At 45.7% G+C, this 19,221-nt stretch overlaps 2 protein-coding genes across 3 annotated transcripts; one reads left to right on the top strand and one right to left on the bottom strand.

The window, feature by feature from the left end:
- Position 1: 1 nt before the first annotated feature.
- On the bottom strand, positions 2–8,984 carry LOC141763793 (fibrinogen-like protein 1). 2 transcript variants are annotated; one of them, XM_074628528.1, is made up of 7 exons: positions 8,834–8,984; positions 3,502–3,670; positions 1,837–1,996; positions 1,636–1,733; positions 1,466–1,554; positions 459–676; positions 2–320 (listed from the first exon to the last, which is right to left on the bottom strand). In XM_074628528.1, exons 1-7 carry the CDS (start codon positions 8,888–8,890, stop codon positions 113–115), a joined length of 999 nt encoding a protein of 332 aa, XP_074484629.1. In that variant the 5' UTR covers positions 8,891–8,984; the 3' UTR covers positions 2–112. The 2 variants fall into 2 exon arrangements, with proteins under 2 accessions (XP_074484629.1, XP_074484635.1); XM_074628534.1 differs by lacking the exon at positions 8,834–8,984 and adding an exon at positions 3,830–3,935.
- Positions 8,985–10,807: 1,823 nt separating this feature from the next.
- Positions 10,808–18,926, top strand: LOC141763699 (scavenger receptor cysteine-rich type 1 protein M130-like). Its single transcript, XM_074628296.1, has 7 exons — positions 10,808–11,063; positions 13,128–13,433; positions 13,767–14,084; positions 14,443–14,748; positions 16,775–17,104; positions 17,251–17,571; positions 18,508–18,926. Exons 1-7 carry the CDS (start codon positions 10,940–10,942, stop codon positions 18,534–18,536), a joined length of 1,734 nt encoding a protein of 577 aa, XP_074484397.1. The 5' UTR covers positions 10,808–10,939; the 3' UTR covers positions 18,537–18,926.
- The last annotated feature ends 295 nt before the right edge of the window (positions 18,927–19,221 follow it).

Below are 19,221 nucleotides of genomic sequence, written 5' to 3'. Positions count from 1 at the left end.
GACACTGATTTGTTCCCTGTAAAGGATGTGAATGAAGTCAGATCTGTTTCCAGCTCTAGTGAGGAGACACATGTTGCTTTCAGCCTATCGGCCGTGAGGACCGCCGGTGACGTCACCTGCCTCTTTGGGCGGGGTCGAGTTGTCCCGGTAACGGCGCGATGACCGGTGGCGGATGCTCAAGGTCGGCGGCTCGTACCATCATGACGACGGATTTGATGGAGTACGACCAACCGTGCCACGTGTACCACACCACCCCGTCATCGGCCATCGCTTGATACGGCCCTTTGTAGTAGTGACCGTTCAAGTTGCCTGAATCGCACCTGTGATGACGACGGAGAAGATAAAAGAGATGAGACGCTTGGCCAGTAGTAACTCTGTATATATACACCCTTGTTTTTCCTCTATTAATCTGCACACGTTGATCTGGCCACAGTGAGATTAAAGTATCTGTCTGTTACCTGCTGAACCACCAGCCTGACCTGCTGTGTCTGATACACCTGCCGTTGCTTCCCGCATCGCTGTCATTCAGCTTGTCATAGGTGCTGAACTTGACCCCGCTTGTTGACCCCAAGCCTGGACCAGTCCATCTCTGCCCAGCAGAGGGGGGGCCGTAAACATCAGCCAGGGCGTCCCCTGCATTCCCAGTGTACTCTCCCAAATGTAACTGGTACTGGTCCTTTGAATGAACAGGGGGGAGTAAAAGCAAAGAGTTTTAAATAAATCGCTTGTTGCAAAGGTGCTTTGGTTATATTTTTACATTTTAAACTATTATCTGATTCTTGTATCAATGAGGAACAAATAATTTAGAAATAGAAAACATCCAATCAGAAGTAAGGACCGCAAGAAATGTGTAAATGCATATTTTATATTCACATCTATGATGAGGTTTTGTTCTTAATAGAGCAGCAACAAGAGGATGGGAGAGATGGAGGGAAGAGAAAGGGGGCAATGGGGATACATGGAGGAAAAAGGGGATGGATAGAGATAAGGAGAAGAGGAAAATGAAGGGGCAGTAAGGGGGTAGAAGTATGAAGGGAAGAGATAGAAAAAGGGATGAAAGAATGAACTGGAAGAGATGGAGAACAGCTGGCAGGCCTGGAGCCAGACGGCCTCGCTGTTGTTTCCATACGTAGTCTAAATAAGACCCCGACTGCTCTGGGAAACGAAGAGAGGGCGACGTTAAGGACGAGACAGAGAGGGTTACAAGCTGCTTATAGTCGATTACAGACAGACTATTTTTTACCGAAGATTTATTGATTTAATCTAGTCTGGAGAATTTAAATCATAAAATGAGATAACTCCACTTTTTGTAAATGTAAACTTGGTTTAAAAATCTTGAATCCTGTCGAAGGAATCCATTTTGTGTTGCAATAACTCTTTAAGACAAGCCTCACCCATGAGACTAAGTGACTTTTTTTCCTTTTCTTATATTTATAAATTCATTTTTGCGGTGTCTCTGTTTTACCTTTTCATCATCCACTTTGAACTTCTTATACTCTGCGTAGCGCTGATTACCCTCAAAGTCCTCCATGTCGATCCGCAGGTCGTGGTTTCCTAGAAAACACTGAGTTACACAGGCAACGCTTCTATAACGTCTAACAAACCATGCAAACACAGACACACGTACACACACACCTTGTGAGGTGAGGTCGTGTAGAGGTTCATTGCCCAGCCAGAATTCACCATCAGGCGAGTAGAGGTCTCCAAATCCATGCTTGTACTCCAGCCACGCTCTGCATACACACAGATTAAACATTCACTTGTAATGTCACATTTATTGACACATGCAGAATGTGAATTCTTATTTGCATGTGTGTAATGATGAAACCCTCAGACCTGTCAAAGCTCTCTTTGCCGTCTCTCCTCCTCTGGAAGACGGTCCATCCTCCTCCGTTGTTCATGTCACAGTAGACACTCAGTGCGGTGGGAGAGCCGCCTGGACGAATCACATACAGCCCGCTGGCCATGTTACTGTCTGCAAACACCTCGGCGCAGTCTGTCAGTCGCAGAGATACACAAGGTCAAATATTCAAACCGGGAAGATAAAGAACTGGAGTGGATGCAATAGAAGCAAACAGAAATGCACAGACTTATTTGCTTTACATATTTGAGAGATTTGTTTTGCTGTGAAGCAGCTGCACGGTCATGACAAGAGTTCACTAACTGCTGATCGGCTGCTGGATAAACGTGGGTTAGCAGGGCTTTAAAGCAGGGCATTCATTTATCAATAAAAACATTTTTACACTTGGAGGCAGAAGAGCTCCACGCCAAGATCTAGCATGATTGCCTTACAACATTGTTTGAGCTAACTAGTTGCCTATTTTACACACATCCGGCAAGGTTAACATTCATTTGGAGTCATGTTTCAGGTCACCCGATGAATGTAAGTTCAATATTCACTCTCCTTTGAGCTCTGTTTGAGTCTTCACCAACTCGTGAGAAAAACAGACTAAGTTCTCCACTATGTTCACCAGCTAGTTCCAATCTCTGCCTGTCTGTCTGTCTGGTGCTGGGCAGGTAGCTATAGTGGTGATTATTCTCTGTGGGTTTGCCACCACAAGTAATCCCTTTTACAATACAAATGCTCATTTAATTTACTGTTAATAATAATAAAAAAAACACTCTTTAGCATAGCTTTAAAGGGACTATTTGTAACTTTCAGAAATGCTTGTTAACAGCGACACCTGTGGCCGTTAAGTCAACGAAAGTCAGCGTCGGGCTCGCGCTTGCTCGCTCTACATAGACAAGAACGAGCATCGCTCAAAACAGTGAGGCGACACACGTCAGCTAAAACCACAATATCACTCTATATTTCACCTGCTTGGCAGTAATGTTAGCTGACCAGACGAAGGTCTCTCCATGAACCACTGCTGATCCTAGTGTTAACTTTTCCCGCAGGAAAAGCGGGTCGGTGCCGGGGCTGAACCAGGAATAGAAACGTTATTGTCTTCCAACTGCGCCCGCAGGGAGACACCGGCACCCGGTCGGAGACGATAACGTTTCTCGCTGCGGAGCCCCGTCACTTCACAAGACACGGAAAACCTCTGTTGGTCTGGAGGAGCTGCAGCAGTTATTTCTGCACAAACGTCCACTAGATATTCTCAGAGCTAAACTAACTTTTCTGCAGTGTGTAGTGAGCGCGCATGCACGTCTAGAGGTGGAGCAAGACAGCGAGAACGTGCGCGGTGTGTGAATGAATGCAAGCAGGCAGAGGAGCAGAGTGTCCGGCCACACGCGAGTGCGCATATGCGAGAGCGCGCATGGGATCCCGACCTGGTAGATTTATATGTGTAAAAAGTTACAAACAGTCCCTTTAACACTTGTGCTAAAGACTCTGGCAGGACATGTGGTATAGGCCCTAGCTGGTAGGTAAGTAGCTCTAGTAACTAACTAGATGTGCAGGTATAGTTAGGCAGGTAGGACAGCCAACAGGTAGACTGACACAATGTAGGAAGTTTTGAAGAGACAGCAGATACAGTTAACAAATCATCCTCTCCCTACCTCTATGGAGGTTCTCAGGGTCCAGGTGTGTGTTGGTTATGTGAGCCAGCTGCTGGACCTGGCTGCTGTGGAGCTCCTGGACGTAGCCATGCTGGTCATCGATCACCTTCATCAGGCCCTGGATCTCTGCCTCCAGACGGCCCACCGTCTCCTCACACGGCACAGGGGCCTGGACAGAGAAACGAAATCCAGGGTTACAGTCGGAACCAGTCAACAACTTGACTATACTTGCCTCTGGATAAAACCTGCAGCTGTTTTGCAAAGAATAAATGCTTCATGTTTGACAAAATGTGGCTTTGCGTTTTCATAGTGTTATGCAATAATTAACCCTCTGAAATCTCCTTGAGCTGCTCAAGAAAAATAAGTTGGGCTTCTTGACATTTTAAAAGTGATGAACAAGGAGATGAGAATTTAAAAAAAATCTATAATCCCTGCAGTTTTCAAACAATCACAAACCAAACAGGTAAAAAAAAGGCATGGAGGTCAGGCTAAAAACAAGGCTGCTTACGCTTTTTAAGGTTTATTTAGGTCATGGTTGCCCTCATGAGATGTATTATTCTTGCACTGTTGCAGAGGCACATTTTTAATATTTAATTTAATAAGGGACCAAGCACAAAGTTGTACCAGAGTAGAGCTGCTAAATATGTTTTCATCTGTAATAATCTGGGGTCAGGTGACACTCAATACAAGCAGCCTAACTATCAAGAGCAGACATGAATGATCACCCTGAATCCAAAACCAGCATCACAGGTAGCCTACCGAATCTCACTGAAACAAACATACATGAAAGAGATATATAGTCCTACTCTGTCTGGTTTGTCTTCAGCTATTGTTTTAATGTTGAAAACGCAGCACGTCTTTCCTGAAACACGTCTTTCTTGTTACTCTGAATAATCCACACACCTCACCATGAGCAGTTTTGCAATGGAACAACTAATTTATAAAGACATAGTGTCATGTTGTGAGTTACTAAGATGACCCAAACGCAGAGTACAAGCAGGACAGGAAGATTTTTAAATAAAAGCGAGCTTTAATTCAGCTGACAAACTCCAGAACTAACAAAACAAGGAGGGGAACAAAGTACAAATGAAAACACACCAAAAACAAACTGAGAACAAAAACAAAAAAACCACAAACCAGAGGGTGCGAGAGTCACGGGCAGGAGGAACACTAGGAACACTAGGAACACAGAGGAACACTAGGAACACGGAGGACAAGGGACTGGGAAGACAAGTACGAACCAACAAGGACAGAGGGGAAACACACAGGCTTAAATAACAGACAAATTACACACAGGTGAAACAAATCAGGGCGGGGCAGACAATCAACCACAAGGCGGGAAAACAGACAAAGGAAGGAAGTAAACCCAGACAAGACACAGGAGGAGTGAATCACCAAAATAAAACAGGAAACACCGGAAATACATACAAATAAACCCCATCCAAAACCACAACAGTTCACCACAACAAGCTGGCACAGCCAGAACACAACATAGCCCCCCCCTCAAGGGACGGATCCCAGACGTTCCACAACCAGAACCGGGTGGGCGGAGGGGGGCCCGGAGGAGGGACTCCAGGAACCCTGGGCACCGACCCTCTCAGGCGGACGGCCTGAGGGCAAAACCGGGACAGAGCCTGAGAACTCGGGCGGACGGCCCGGGGACAGAACCGGGACAGAGTCTGGGAACTCGGGCGGACGGCCCGGAGGCAGGGCAGAGTCCGAACCGAGAAACTCCGGCAAATGACCCGGGGGCAAGGCAGAGCCAGAGCCGGGAAACTCGGGCGGACGGCCCGGGGGCAAGGCAGAGCCAGAGCCGGGGAACCCGGGGTCCCGGAACCGCGGCCCCGGAACCGCGGCCCAGCAGTCACAGGAACAAGGCTTTTGGGCTGAAACCCAGGCGAAACAGGAGGTGACGGTTGCGACCCAACCGGCGAACCAGACGGAACAGCAAGTGGCGGTTGCGGACCAACCGGCGAATCAGCCGGTGGTGGTTGCGGACCAACCGGCGAATCAGACGGTGGAGGTTGCGGCCCAACCGGAACAGCAGGTGACGGTTGCGGCCCAACCGGAACAGCAGGTGACGGTTGCGGCCCAACCGGAACAGCAGGTGGAGGTTGCGACCCAACCGGAAAAACAGGTGAAGGTTGCGGCCCAACCGGAACAGCAGGTGACGGTTGCGACCCAACCGGAACAGCAGGTGACGGTTGCGACCCAACCGGAACAGCAGGTGACGGTTGCGACCCAACCGGAACAGCAGGTGACGGTTGCGACCCAACCGGAACAGCAGGTGGAGGTTGCGGCCCAACCGGAACAGCAGGTGGAGGTTGCGGCCCAACCGGAACAGCAGGTGGCGGTTGCGGCCCAACCGGAACAGCAGGTGGCGATTGCGGCCCAACCGGTAAAGCAGGTGGCGGTTGCGACCCAACCGGAACAGCAGGTGGAGGTTGCGACCCAACCGGAACAGCAGGTGACGGTTGCGACCCAACCGGAACAGCAGGTGGAGGTTGCGGCCCAACCGGAACAGCAGGTGGAGGTTGCGACCCAACCGGAACAGCAGGTGGAGGTTGCGACCCAACCGGAACAGCAGGTGGCGGTTGCGGCCCAACCGGAACAGCAGGTGGAGGTTGCGACCCAACCGGAAAAGCAAGTGGAGGTTGCGGCCCAACCGGAACAGCAGGTGGCGGTTGCGACCCAACCGGAACAGCAGATGGCGATTGCGGCCCAACCGGTAAAGCAGGTGGCGGTTGCGACCCAACCGGAACAGCAGGTGGAGGTTGCGACCCAACCGGAACAGCAGGTGGCGGTTGCGGCCCAACCGGAGCAGCAGGTGGCGGTTGCGGCCCAACCGAAACGGAGGTCGACCCGACCCCCGACAGGAGACGTGGAACGGAGGTCGACCCGACCCCCGACAGGAGACGTGGAGCGGAGGTCAGCCGGATCCCCGACAGGACACTTGGAACTGGAGTCGACCGGATCGCCGACAGAAGACGTAGAGCGGAGGTCGACCGGACCGCCGACAGGACACATGGAACAGAAGTCGACCGGACCGCCGACAGGACACGTGGAACAGGAGTCGACCGGACCGCCGACAGGACACGTTGAACAGGAGTCGACCGGACCGCCGACAGGACACGTGGAACCGGAGTCGACCGGACCGCCGACAGGACACGTGGAACAGGAGTCGACCGGACCGCCGACAGGACACGTGGAACAGGAGTCGACCGGACCGCCGACAGGACACGTGGAACAGGAGTCGACCGGACCGCCGACAGGACACGTGGAACAGGAGTCGACCGGACCGCCGACAGGACACGTTGAACAGGAGTCGACCGGACCGCCGACAGGACACGTGGAACAGGAGTCGACCGGACCGCCGACAGGACACGTGGAACAGGAGTCGACCGGACCGCCGACAGGACACGTGGAACAGGAGTCGACCGGACCGCCGACAGGACACGTGGAACAGGAGTCGACCGGACCGCCGACAGGACACGTGGAACAGGAGTCGACCGGACCGCCGACAGGACACGTGGAACAGGAGTCGACCGGACCGCCGACAGGACACGTGGAACAGGAGTCGACCGGACCGCCGACAGGACACGTGGAACAGGAGTCGACCGGACCGCCGACAGGACACGTGGAGCAGGAGTCGGCCGGACCTCCGACAGGACGCTTGGAGCAGAGGTCTGCCGGACCTCCGACAGGACGCGTGGAGCAGGAGTCGGCCGGACCTCCGACAGGACGCGTGGAGCAGAGGTCGACCGGACCTCTGACAGGACGCGTGGAGCAGAGGTCGACCTGACCTCCGACAGGAAACTTGGAGCAGCGGTCGACCGGACCTCCGACAAGACGCTTGGAGCAGAGGTCTGCCAGACCTCCGACAGGACGCTTGGAGCAGAGGTCGACCTGACCTCCGACAGGAAACTTGGAGCAGAGGTCGACCGGACCTCCGACAGGACGCGTGGAGCAGAGGTCGACCGGACCTCCGACAAGACGCTTGGAGCAGAGGTCTGTCGGACCTCCGACAGGACGCTTGGAGCAGGGGTCGGCCTGACCTCCGACAGGAAACTTGGAGCAGGGGTCGACCGGACCTCCGACAGGACGCGTGGAGCAGAGGTCGACCTGACCTCCGACAGGACGCTTGAAGCAGGGGTCGGCCTGACCTCCGACAGGAAACTTGGAGCAGAGGTCGGCCGGACCTCCGACACAGGAGTAGGCTTGGTTTTGGATGGAACACTGAGCAGCTTAGGAGAACGCCGCCTCCGAGACCCACGCTTCCTTCTAGGGGCTCCAACCCCTAGCAGGTCCAAGCTAGTGTCCTGTATATCAGCATGGCGAGCAGCAGACTGTAAACTTAGTGGACCTCCCAGGGCAAGGCGGGTTCCCAAGAACCGATCCGGGGCTGATGCTAGCCTAAAGCTAGCTGACTGCTGGGGCATGGGCCGGAAGCTCAGGAAGCCAACAGGCCGGGGCTGAGGCTGAGGCTGATGCTCGGACCGAATCCGGATGCCCAAATGGGCATAAAAGCTCTCTGCTGGGGTCATTATTTAAGGTTGGTTCGTTCTCCCATGTTGTGAGTTACTAAGATGACCCAAACGCAGAGTACAAGCAGGACAGGAAGATTTTTAAATAAAAGCGAGCTTTAATTCAGCTGACAAACTCCAGAACTAACAAAACAAGGAGGGGAACAAAGTACAAATGAAAACACACCAAAAACAAACTGAGAACAAAAACAAAAAAACCACAAACCAGAGGGTGCGAGAGTCACAGGCAGGAGGAACACTAGGAACACTAGGAACACTAGGAACACAGAGGAACACTAGGAACACGGAGGACAAGGGACTGGGAAGACAAGTACGAACCAACAAGGACAGAGGGGAAACACACAGGCTTAAATAACAGACAAATTACACACAGGTGAAACAAATCAGGGCGGGGCAGACAATCAACCACAAGGCGGGAAAACAGACAAAGGAAGGAAGTAAACCCAGACAAGACACAGGAGGAGTGAATCACCAAAATAAAACAGGAAACACCGGAAATACATACAAATAAACCCCATCCAAAACCACAACAGTTCACCACAACAAGCTGGCACAGCCAGAACACAACACATAGTCACTATAAAAGCTGACGATAGTGATGTCTGTGGGTGATCCAGTGGAACAGGGACAAAAGAAATTCCAATTACCCCTTGTGTGTTGCAGTGAAGACAGATATCTCAAAATCTGTGCACATAAAACCAAAACTATCTGCATGGAACGTGGAATGATTAGAATAGTATAGTAAAGCATTTAGTATGATATACTGGAAATGAGCTGGAGTTTCTTACCGCCAGAGAGGCAGCCATGTGAAGAAGAAAGGCCACTGATGTCCTCAGCATTCCCATAATCACTGATTCACTGATCACTGATTGGTGACTGAATCAAACTGCTCCACTCTCTCGTCTCACTCTATATCGTCGATATAGTCTCACAGACTTGCTCTCTCCTCTCCTCTGTGCTGTTTGGCTGTTTGATGCCACGACTCTGCATGACAGATTATTAGACTGCACATGGACTGACACTTTGTAAAATAGCCTCCATCTAGTGGTTGTAGTAAATAGTCAGTCTCCTGCTTATAATGCCTCATACTGAAACTACAAACTGCCACAGGGTCTACAGTCATTTCACTTATTTAAAGCTGCAGTCGGTAACTTTGAGCAAATATGATAAAAAGTAATTTTTTAATATATCTGTCACTATATCCTGACAGTAGTACATCAGACAGATAATCTGTGAAAAAAAATCAGGCTTAAGCCCGGGTCACACAAGGAACGTGTTGTTTTTTATTTCAGCGTCCATGTTACCAGCGCGGTTCACAGCAGCAACAGTGAAGTTGATTGTTTGACTGTATATTGGCATCATATCAGCAACATTACTACAGTTTCAATGTCTATATCTGTAGATTAATTTTAATCCTGCTTTCATTTAAAAATAATAGCCCTCAAGCAGCCCATCAAGACGGATTCCTTCATTTGTTAACACAGCGCTTTTATTCTGCAAATTTACAGGACAGTGTTGTAGAACATGCATTGACTTGCATGGCTCGCTGAATGAATATAGTACAGGGTTTTAATTATGGATTATTATTATTATTTAAAAATGAACACATGTTTCTTAACCTTTCTCTGTCTAAAATAAATATAAATGACATTTATAATGAAATGAAATGGCCATTATGAAAGGCAAACTTTATGTAGAAAGAAAGGGCTGGCAGCAGCAGAAACGCTGCTGGTGTGGACAACCCACGCGCGGCATACGCAGCGGTTCAGCGAGGCAGCCGCCATGCACTGCTGACGTTCCCTGTGTGGCATGGGCGTCAGACTCACAGACTTTGAGGCGCATTCCCACAAAGTCCGTGAGGGTTTAGGGCTGCAGATACAGACACAGGGCGTTAAGCCTCGGCCACACCGGGAACGTGAGCAGCGCGTGGCGGCTGCGTTATCTGTTGTTTTTTATTTTGGCGTCCGTGTTAACAGGTTAGAGCAGCCAAACAGCCCGTGTGAGACGTGCGGCCTGCTGTGTCTCAGCTGCGTCTCTTCTAGAGATTCGAGGTCTTGCCTATTTTTGACGCGAGCCCCGCGCGGTTCACAGCAGCAACAAACAGTGAAGGTGATCTATTGACTGTATATTGACATCATATCAGCAACATTACTACATTTTCTATGTCTGTATCTGTAGAAAATGTTACGGAGATGAAAAAAAAGTAAAGACTTATTTTTAAATCAACACTTCCTGCTTTAATTTCAAAATAAAAGCCCTGAAGCATTTTTCTGCGGACAGAATTCCTTCATTTGTTAACACAAGGCTTTTATTCTGAAATATATGCAGGACAGTGTTGTAGAACATGCAGTGACGTGCAGAGCTCCATGAATGAATAACGTACGGGGTTTTAATTGTGGATTATTACTATTATTTACAAATTACCACACGTTTCTTAACCTTTCTCTGTCAAACTGCGATTTGTCATGTCATCTGTTTATATAAGGTATACTGGTAAGTTTGTTGTATAAGAACTGTAATCCAGTGTGATCAATCATTAATCATTTTCTGTTATACAACAAATGATCAAACAAAAAAAAAAGGTTAGGTTAGCATTAAATACTGATATACTGTAGGTTTATACTATTATACTATATATTACCACATAATTAAAATTAGCCACTTTCTCAGCGACAGTTAACCTTTAGGATAGCTGTGACGAGCTGAGAACAAGATTTACATTCAGGGGGAAAGGTCTTTATGACCATTGGTCATGTTGGTGAGGCAACAAGAGAGGCTGTAGGAACAGCTATGCAAACAAACTAGTGCATAAAAGAGTTCAGAGTACAGCCCTGCTGTATTCACAGAGCAAGCTACCAAAGCTGAATATAGATGAAATCAGAGCAAAATTAAAAATGCTCTCAATTCAGCATAGTTTCATTTTCAAATGGTTATTAGTAGTATTTTGGTATTTTGTTCTGCTGACGACAGAAGTCTCCAGCCGAAAACCAGGAGAGAAACATCAGAGCCAGGCTACTGGTGAGTACCTTTGACTGGTGAGGAAGTTGGACTTTTATTCTGTCCACAGGAAGGAAAATATGACACTACTCAAATACTGACTTAGTAACTTGATTAAAAATCATTACATGTAAATTTCCTAAAGCATGGATTAACCTACATACAGTATGCTGTAGTATTAGAGACTGAATGTAAGTATTTACCTGAGCAGGATGTACTGTATAACCTACGGTTCCCTGCAGTTTTGGAGGTGATACCCAAAAGGAATGTTTATTTTTATAAAATTGCTGAGTCGAGAGAATTTGATATGTCCTCAAATCCAGAAAGTGCAGATGTTGTGACCTGTAGGTCGAGGGACGAAGGCTCGTCACTTGCCATGAAATGCTTGCTTGTAGTTTTAAACTCCTGAAACACACTGCAAAACACGTTCCTATTGATTGACCCCATGGTAGAACATGTTAAATCCCACGCAGGAAAGTACTTAAAAGTCCCGTCAAAGTCCCAAAGTTTTGAAATATATCTGGCATAATTTGTGGTAAATGTGTATTAAATGATGCCAAAGACATTCAGAATATTTTCCATTTGATGAACTGGTGCAGCCTTTAGTCAGGCACCTTGGCGGAGGTCTGCGCTCTCCGAGTGCCATTCTAGTGTTGAGTCTGAAAATCTCAAGCCTTGGGCTAAGAACGGCAGAGATCCCAGCTCAATGTTCTTCAGGTTCAATTTTAATGGTGTCAGAAAGTCAACACAGGTTACTCAAATGAATCACATAATGCTGTACAAGTATTTTGCAAAAAGCAGAGTTTTCATGGTGTTTAATATCAACAGACATAAACACAACCAAAACCCGAGCAGGTCCGGACACGTCTGTCCGGACGCAACTGCCCGCGGTCTTTAGATCATAACCTTATATACTTGGAACAAAGAACTCACCTCCTATCCTGTCATCATAAATCATAGTATTCCTCAATTCTACTGGTCTCTGTCTTACTAATCAGCATATGACCTCTGCCATACATATGATCTTGGTCCCTCCTCTACCATACATATGATCTTGGTACCTCCTCTACCAGATTCCCTGTTTTGGGCCCCCTGCAGCTGCAAGGTTGCTTGGATCAGCATTACATCACTAGAGCCGTGAGTTACAGTGGCCAGTGTGAGTATTACAGCATTGGGATCAATACAGCAGCACTATGATTGTATGCTGTTTCAGTAGTAAAAACAGTGTTATAGGATTAATACTTTTATCATTGTTTATCACATTTTTATATAGTTTAAAAGGGATTGCTTCCTCACGAGTTGAGTCTATAACTGTATTTAGAACTTTTAGGTCCTAATTGGAAAGTCAATGGGTATTTTTCTTTTGATGGTGTAAAAAGCCCGTCTTGCCTTCTCTTTCAGCTCATTCACAGCCAAAAAATTACTTTGTTTTTCAGAGAGTTGGATCGTTTCTGGAAGGTCAATATTTTGGTCTTTTCCATGTTTACAGTTAGTGTCCATGTTTGGCTGAACTTGTGTCCTGCAGAGTCACACCAGGGGCTGTGGATTTATATATATATATGTTGAATAGGGTTGGGCTCGTATTGCAGCCTAGTTTAACCCCACGGTACTGTGTGAAGTAATCTGTTCTTTTGTTTCCAATTTTAATTGCATATTTGTTATTCAAATACATTGTTTTAATGAAATCATAGGTTTTACCCCCTATGCCACTCTAATAATCGATAAAATAGCCCTTCATGCCAAATACAGTCAAAGGCCTTTTTGTTTGTCTCTCTCTCTCTGTCTCTCTCTCTCTCTCTGTCTCTCTCTGTCTGTTTCTCTCTCTTTCTTTCTCTCTGTCTCTGTCTCTGTCTCTCTCTCTCTCTGTGTGTCTCTCTCTGTGTCTCTCTCTCTCTCTCTCTCTCTCTCTCTCTCTCTGTGTGTCTCTCTCTGTGTCTCTCTCTCTCTCTCTCTCTCTCTCTCTCTCTCTCTCTGTGTGTCTCTCTCTGTGTCTCTCTCTCTCTCTCTCTCTCTCTCTCTCTCTCTCTCTCTCTCTGTCTCTGTCTCTCTGTCTCTCTCTCTGTTTCTCTCTGTCTGTGTCTCCAGAGGCTGTGAGACTTGTTAAAGGACCCAGCAGATGCTCTGGGAAGATGGAGGTGAGGTCTGCTCAGTCGTGGGCTCCAGTATGTGAATCTTTCTTCAGCTCCAAGGATGCACTAGTTGCCTGTAGAGATCTGGACTGTGGCTTTCCTGATGAATACCACGGGAGGCACCCTGATACACAACACATCTGGAATCCGGTCTTTAACTGTGAAGGCAAAGAGAAGCATCTCGTGGACTGTCCCTCTGCTCCGCTCAACGTCACAGAAGAGGAACTAAGTTCATGTTACTGTACCTACCTGACCTGTATAGGTAAGAATTAAGGTTATTTTAGTTGAACTATTCTTATTACTAAAGGATATGTTTTCAATTTAGATATCAATTTAATGTTACAGGAATAAAAACAATGTTTGGATAATGTTAGACGTGTATTATTTGACGCTGTGTATTAAAATACCCTCGCAACACTCAGTGACTGAGAACAGTCAGAAATCGTATCAATTTACAACTTCAGAAAATTCAGATTTGCAAGTTTATCCTTAAAGGCTTTGGACATACTCCCTCCTACATATGGATCCAATATTCATGCATATTGGCTAATTTGCAAAGAATCTGAGTAGTCCCTTAATTTGTTTTTCTTTGCAGAAAGTCCACGTGAACCTTTCATGAGCGTGTATACCCTGCACGGCCCAGTTTCTGAGGCTGACGTACAGATTTTCAAGGGCCATCGCTTTGCCATCTTTTGCGACTTGTCGTCACCTTACAATGTATCCCTCAGCCTGAGATCTGGTGTTAACAGTGGACACCCCACTGTGCAGACCCAGGCACCTGTTCATGGGGAAGCCATCTTCACCTTTCCTGCTGCGCAGGACGCCCACGGAGGGACCTATCAGTGCTATTACAACTATGATTTCAGTTCACAAGTTCCCTCTCAGCCAAGGACTGTTGTTCTCACTGTGAAAGGTAAACCGGAGTTTATCAATGCAGCAGACAAAGTATCCAGTTTATTTCCAAGTTCTATCTTTTAACATCCTGTCTGTAGCTGCTCTACTCAATGTTTGTAACAACAACATTCTCTAGATGCAATTATTTTAATGTATAAACTTAGTTATCAAGATAATATTTAACTATATGATATGTTATGTTATGTCAGCACTGGGACCAAACTATGTAAGGTCATTTGAGGTCAAGTCTTTTTTTATTAATTAATCTATTTATTATATCTGATCAACAGCACTCATTTCCTTCAGTATTCTGGACTTTGTCATGGGTGTTGATGGATTGTACATACTGTAGCTTGTGACTGATGATGTCATTGCAGAGCAGGACGATGTGAGGCTGGTGAATGGAGACAGCCGCTGTGCTGGTAGACTGGAGGTGGAGCATCAGAGAGAGTGGAGAGCAGTGAGCTACCAGCACACCTGGAGTCTCAGGGATGCAGCTGTGGTGTGCAGACAGCTCCACTGCGGCTCCGTTGTTTCAACCAGTAAAGTAGACAACGTGATCGAACCTCTGCCTGCAGCATGGCGCTTTTATTCCGACTGTGACGGCTCTGAACTTGCACTGATGGACTGTGGGGCGGTGAAGGAGTGGCTTTCCTCTTCCACTGTTGATGTGGTCTGTTCGGGTGAGAATAGCAGCGGTGTTATTTTGACATTTAGCTGATGATGATTTGAGCTCTATGACAACCTGATGAAATCATACTGTAATGCTTTTATTGTGAGAAGGCTGATTTACGGCTATCTAGCTGTTCACATTGACAGCTACACTAGGTTCATATCACATCATTTCTCACAAGCCAATCAAAGCAGACTGGGCTTTTTTGGGAGGGGGTCTTAAGGCCCAGAAACACCAACCCGGTGGCGATGAAGGCCGACTGTTGTGTCTACTACTACAGCAGACAGCCAGTTAGCACGTGTGTTCTGCGCCTGCATGACAGGAAATAACCCTCCCTACCAGCAGGCAGGCAGCGGTACACTGTAAAAAAAAAAGAAGTGTAAAATAACGGAAAATGTCTGTTAAAAAACGGAAAAATACTGTCCGTTAATTAACATAAATAAACTGTAAAAAGAAAAACAGTAATTATCTTTATATAATTAGCCTTTATTACTGTAATTTTACAAGAAATATTTTAATTTTAACATATATTTATTGTTAGAATAGTCATACACCGTAAATCTAAGACCATTTACATATAAATCACAAATGTCTCAATATTTGCACTATCTGTTTATATCATGTTTATTTTTGTTTATAGCTTATTTTGTAAATTGTGCATTTTTATTCTTATTTTATTCTAACGTTTTATCTATTCTTTTGTTATTATACTCTTGACTTGCACCAACAAAACCAAAGAAAATTCCTAGTGTATACCTCTTACACCTGGCAATAAACACCATTCTGATTCTGATGAGACATGTAATTTTACGTTGCAAAAGCCCAAATTTATATTAACACTCAGAAGTTTTGCAAAGAAAATCTGTATTTTTAAAAGAGATATTTTTAGAATTCTATTTTAACATAAATTAATTGTTAAAATAGAGTCATAAACCTAAAAAAAACGGTATAATTATCTTTAAAAATGATCAAGAAAAGCTTAAATACAGATAATTATGATTGTAATTACAAAAAATACTGTAAATCTAAGACCATTTACATATAAATCACATATGAAACATGTAATTTTTAAATTTTTTTCTGTCATTTTGAAATACAGACAAAAATTTCTTGAAAAAAACTGTAAAGAAAATGTTTTTTTTACAGTGTAGTCTGTTTTCATCATTCAAAAAGGCAAACCTGAAGACCGAGGACGGCGGATATGCAAGCCGTTGTAATGATACGTACATGAAACAAAGCGACGTCTACCGTCCGTTTTCACACCGCTCTCACTCACCACTTAGCTTTATTCCAGATGTTCGTGTCGCTGTGAAAATATCCGTGTTGGAATGAACAGATGAGATGCAGATGAACATTGAGAAGAGCCTTCTGTGTGTCCTCTTTACTTTACTCTTTGTCTTGCTTTCCTCACTTTCGTTTCTCTTCTTGTGTACTGATTCATTTAAGCTGAACAGCCAATCAGAGTGTTTTCTCTCACCTCAACATGCTGAATCGGCCAAAAACCCTCCGACACGGGCAGACTAGAGCCGACGGGGCGGGACACACCTCAAAAACTAGACAGACGGTTTAGATTCACCTGCTATACACTACTACTATGTACTTCTATATCTGCAGCAAAAAGAATTTAGTTAAAAGGTGACCGTACTGCACATTTTTTCAAATTTCCATTCCATTCCAATTCCAATTTCTAATTGTGTTTACCGTTATCATCCCAAAGTGACAGACAACCGATCCAACCAGATCAAAAGGTGCTATGATAACATTTTATACTTCTGCCAGAATCCCTGTTTAGCAAATAAGCTACATTAAACTTTAAAAAGGGGATTTAAAAAAGCAACTTTGTGGGCAAATAAAGGGACATGAATACAGACACTACATCTTAAACACAAGTGGATTCAAATAAAAAAATATTCTGTATGAAATCCGGACGAAGCTGAGATTTCTTGGGCAGAGATAGAAGCTTGTGCATTCCTACATTCATAAAGTCACATTTGCATCAGCCTTATGTCACAACTCCAGTTTTCGTCTTCACCTAGACATCCTGCTTCGGCCGAAAATATCTGTGTCATTTGCGAAGAGAGGGTCCTCTGACGAGCATCTGCAGGACGGGCTGCTCTTTAAGGGCCACAGCTTCACGGTCAGCTGCTCCGTGGAGCCTCAGTACCCCGGGGGTCACTTCAGCCTCCTCTTCACTGGCTTCAACCAAACCCACAGCCGCACCCAACCAGCCGTCAGTCACTCTGCCCGCTTCACGTTTACTGCTGCAGAAGAGGCCCACCGAGGGAACTACAGCTGCGTTTATCACAACTTTGTTTTCAATCATAACTTCTCTTCTGAGAGCCAGAGCCTCTCTCTCATTGTCCAAGGTAGGGTTATGGAATTTTTGCATAGAACATACATACTGTACATAACATAGATTATAAAATACAGCATATAACCATATCTAATTGTTAGATATGACTTCCTACTTTGTATAAATGTACCTGGTCTTTTCCTGCTTATCCCTGGTTAGAGTCTATAGATGTCTGGTTGGACGATGGAGTGATCAGAGATGACGACAGCGGACCTTGTGCCGGCCGACTGCTCGTGTATGATGAGGACGAGGCGAAGCCGCTCAGTGCAGAATCTACAGTCTGGGACCTGAAGCATGCTGCTGTGGTGTGTAGACAGCTGGGCTGTGGCTCTGCTGTTTCAACCAATGAGATCGATCTTCTCACCAAGAGACCTGTGTATCGATTTTTTTCTGACTGTGATGGATCTGAGTCTGCACTGATGGACTGTGGAACTGTAAAGCTGTGGTTTTCCTCCTCTGCTGTTGAGGTGGTCTGCTCAGGTGAGACAATAACAAGCCCGATGTCTTAGTAGCCAAGGTAATGATGGTGACTGATTGATTATTCCATGGAACAGACCTTTGACCTCCTTAGAGCTCATACATCGGTCTGTCGACTAACTGCATTTTGGTGAGTGATTCAGCTGCACCTCTTTCTACCAAATTAAGACGGTCAAAGAGATCTTTGCTGCAGCGGGGAACTCTTGGGAGCTCGATGAGCTTGTGATCAGTGGTGCTGAAGAGTTCACCTGTCGCCTCTATGGCTTTGGTCCTCGAGTCAAGAGTTGATGAGGCAAGATTAAGGTCAAGTCAAGAAAATTTGTGGTGAGCTTCGGCCAGGTCTCTCCATTGATCGCTCAACATTTCCACCTTGCAAGAGAGCCACATCAAGTGGAATTTTCAAGATAGAAGGGTCATCTTGGGCTCCAATTGATGCTTATGAACTTGGGAAGTTTTCCATATACAAGTGAGGCAGTGATATTCACCATGAAGTGCTTGAAAATAATCATTTTTGAGGAGAATTTGTCAAGTGGACAGTCATTCTTTTTGAACCTTTTCAGTCCGCTGTCAGGGCCTGCTGTTCCCCTAAAACTGTAGTCTTACTGAAGTGGTGACTGATCTTCTGCCTCAATGCCTCTGTTGCTGGATCTCAGTGCAGCTTTTGACACCATTGATCACTGTATACTCCTAAAGCGACTGTCTCTGGCCTGCTATTTGCATGGTTAAACCTTCTATCATCTTAAAATATGTATGTATAGTAATCGTATTGTTTCAGGCTGATGCAGAACCCCTTAACTCATTACAGAACTGTACATCTGGACCTCGCCAGGTTGCATCAGATGTGCTTCAACATGAACACTGTTCAGAGCAGACTGAATCCACTCTTTTTCCTCTTAACCCTGCAAGTGTAAAATAACTCTTTGTGCTGTGTCTCTTCAGGCCATCAGGGGGCAGCAGGCAAGACATGATGCTGGAACGGCATAACCTGAATTGTCCTCATCCTGAAGACAGAGACACAGCTCACAATGTACATTATATTAGTGTTCCATCATTAGAGTTAACTGTATTTATTAACTGCAGACGGTGGGACACAACCGGCAGAGAAGAGGTGATTACTGAACCAAGCCGTTCACAGCTGTACTCATTATTTTAATCTGGACTAACCGACATAGCAATAATGGTACCAACAGTGTAATCGATTCTAACTTAATGTGAAGGTTTTCTTTCAGTTTTAAGAATTTTGCTTTATTTCATGCCATCAATTCAGTTGTAATTGAATCAATGTATTCTTTAAAGCATTGTCAATTTCCTTTTGTAAGAAATGTGCCATTCAAATAAAGGTACCTTGCATCTAGAAACTTTCTGCTCACGTTCTGTGGCTTTATTACATAATACAAAGTCTTATCTTTCCACATAGTTTGCCTTTCATAATGGCCATTTTATTTCATTATAAATGTCACTTATATTTATTTTAGACAGAGAAAGGTTAAGAAACGTGTGGTAATTTGTAAATAATAGTAATAATCCACAATTAAAACCCCATATGTTATTCATTCATGGAGCTCTCCAAGTCACTGCATGTTCTACAACACTGTCCTGCACATATTTCAGAATAAAAGCCTAGTGTTAACAAATTAAGGAATTCTGTCCACA

The sequence above is a fragment of the Sebastes fasciatus genome, chromosome 3 (genome assembly GCF_043250625.1).
Source record: "Sebastes fasciatus isolate fSebFas1 chromosome 3, fSebFas1.pri, whole genome shotgun sequence".
Taxonomy (NCBI): Eukaryota; Metazoa; Chordata; class Actinopteri; order Perciformes; family Sebastidae; genus Sebastes; species Sebastes fasciatus.
This window is presented reverse-complemented; position numbering and strand designations above follow the sequence as displayed.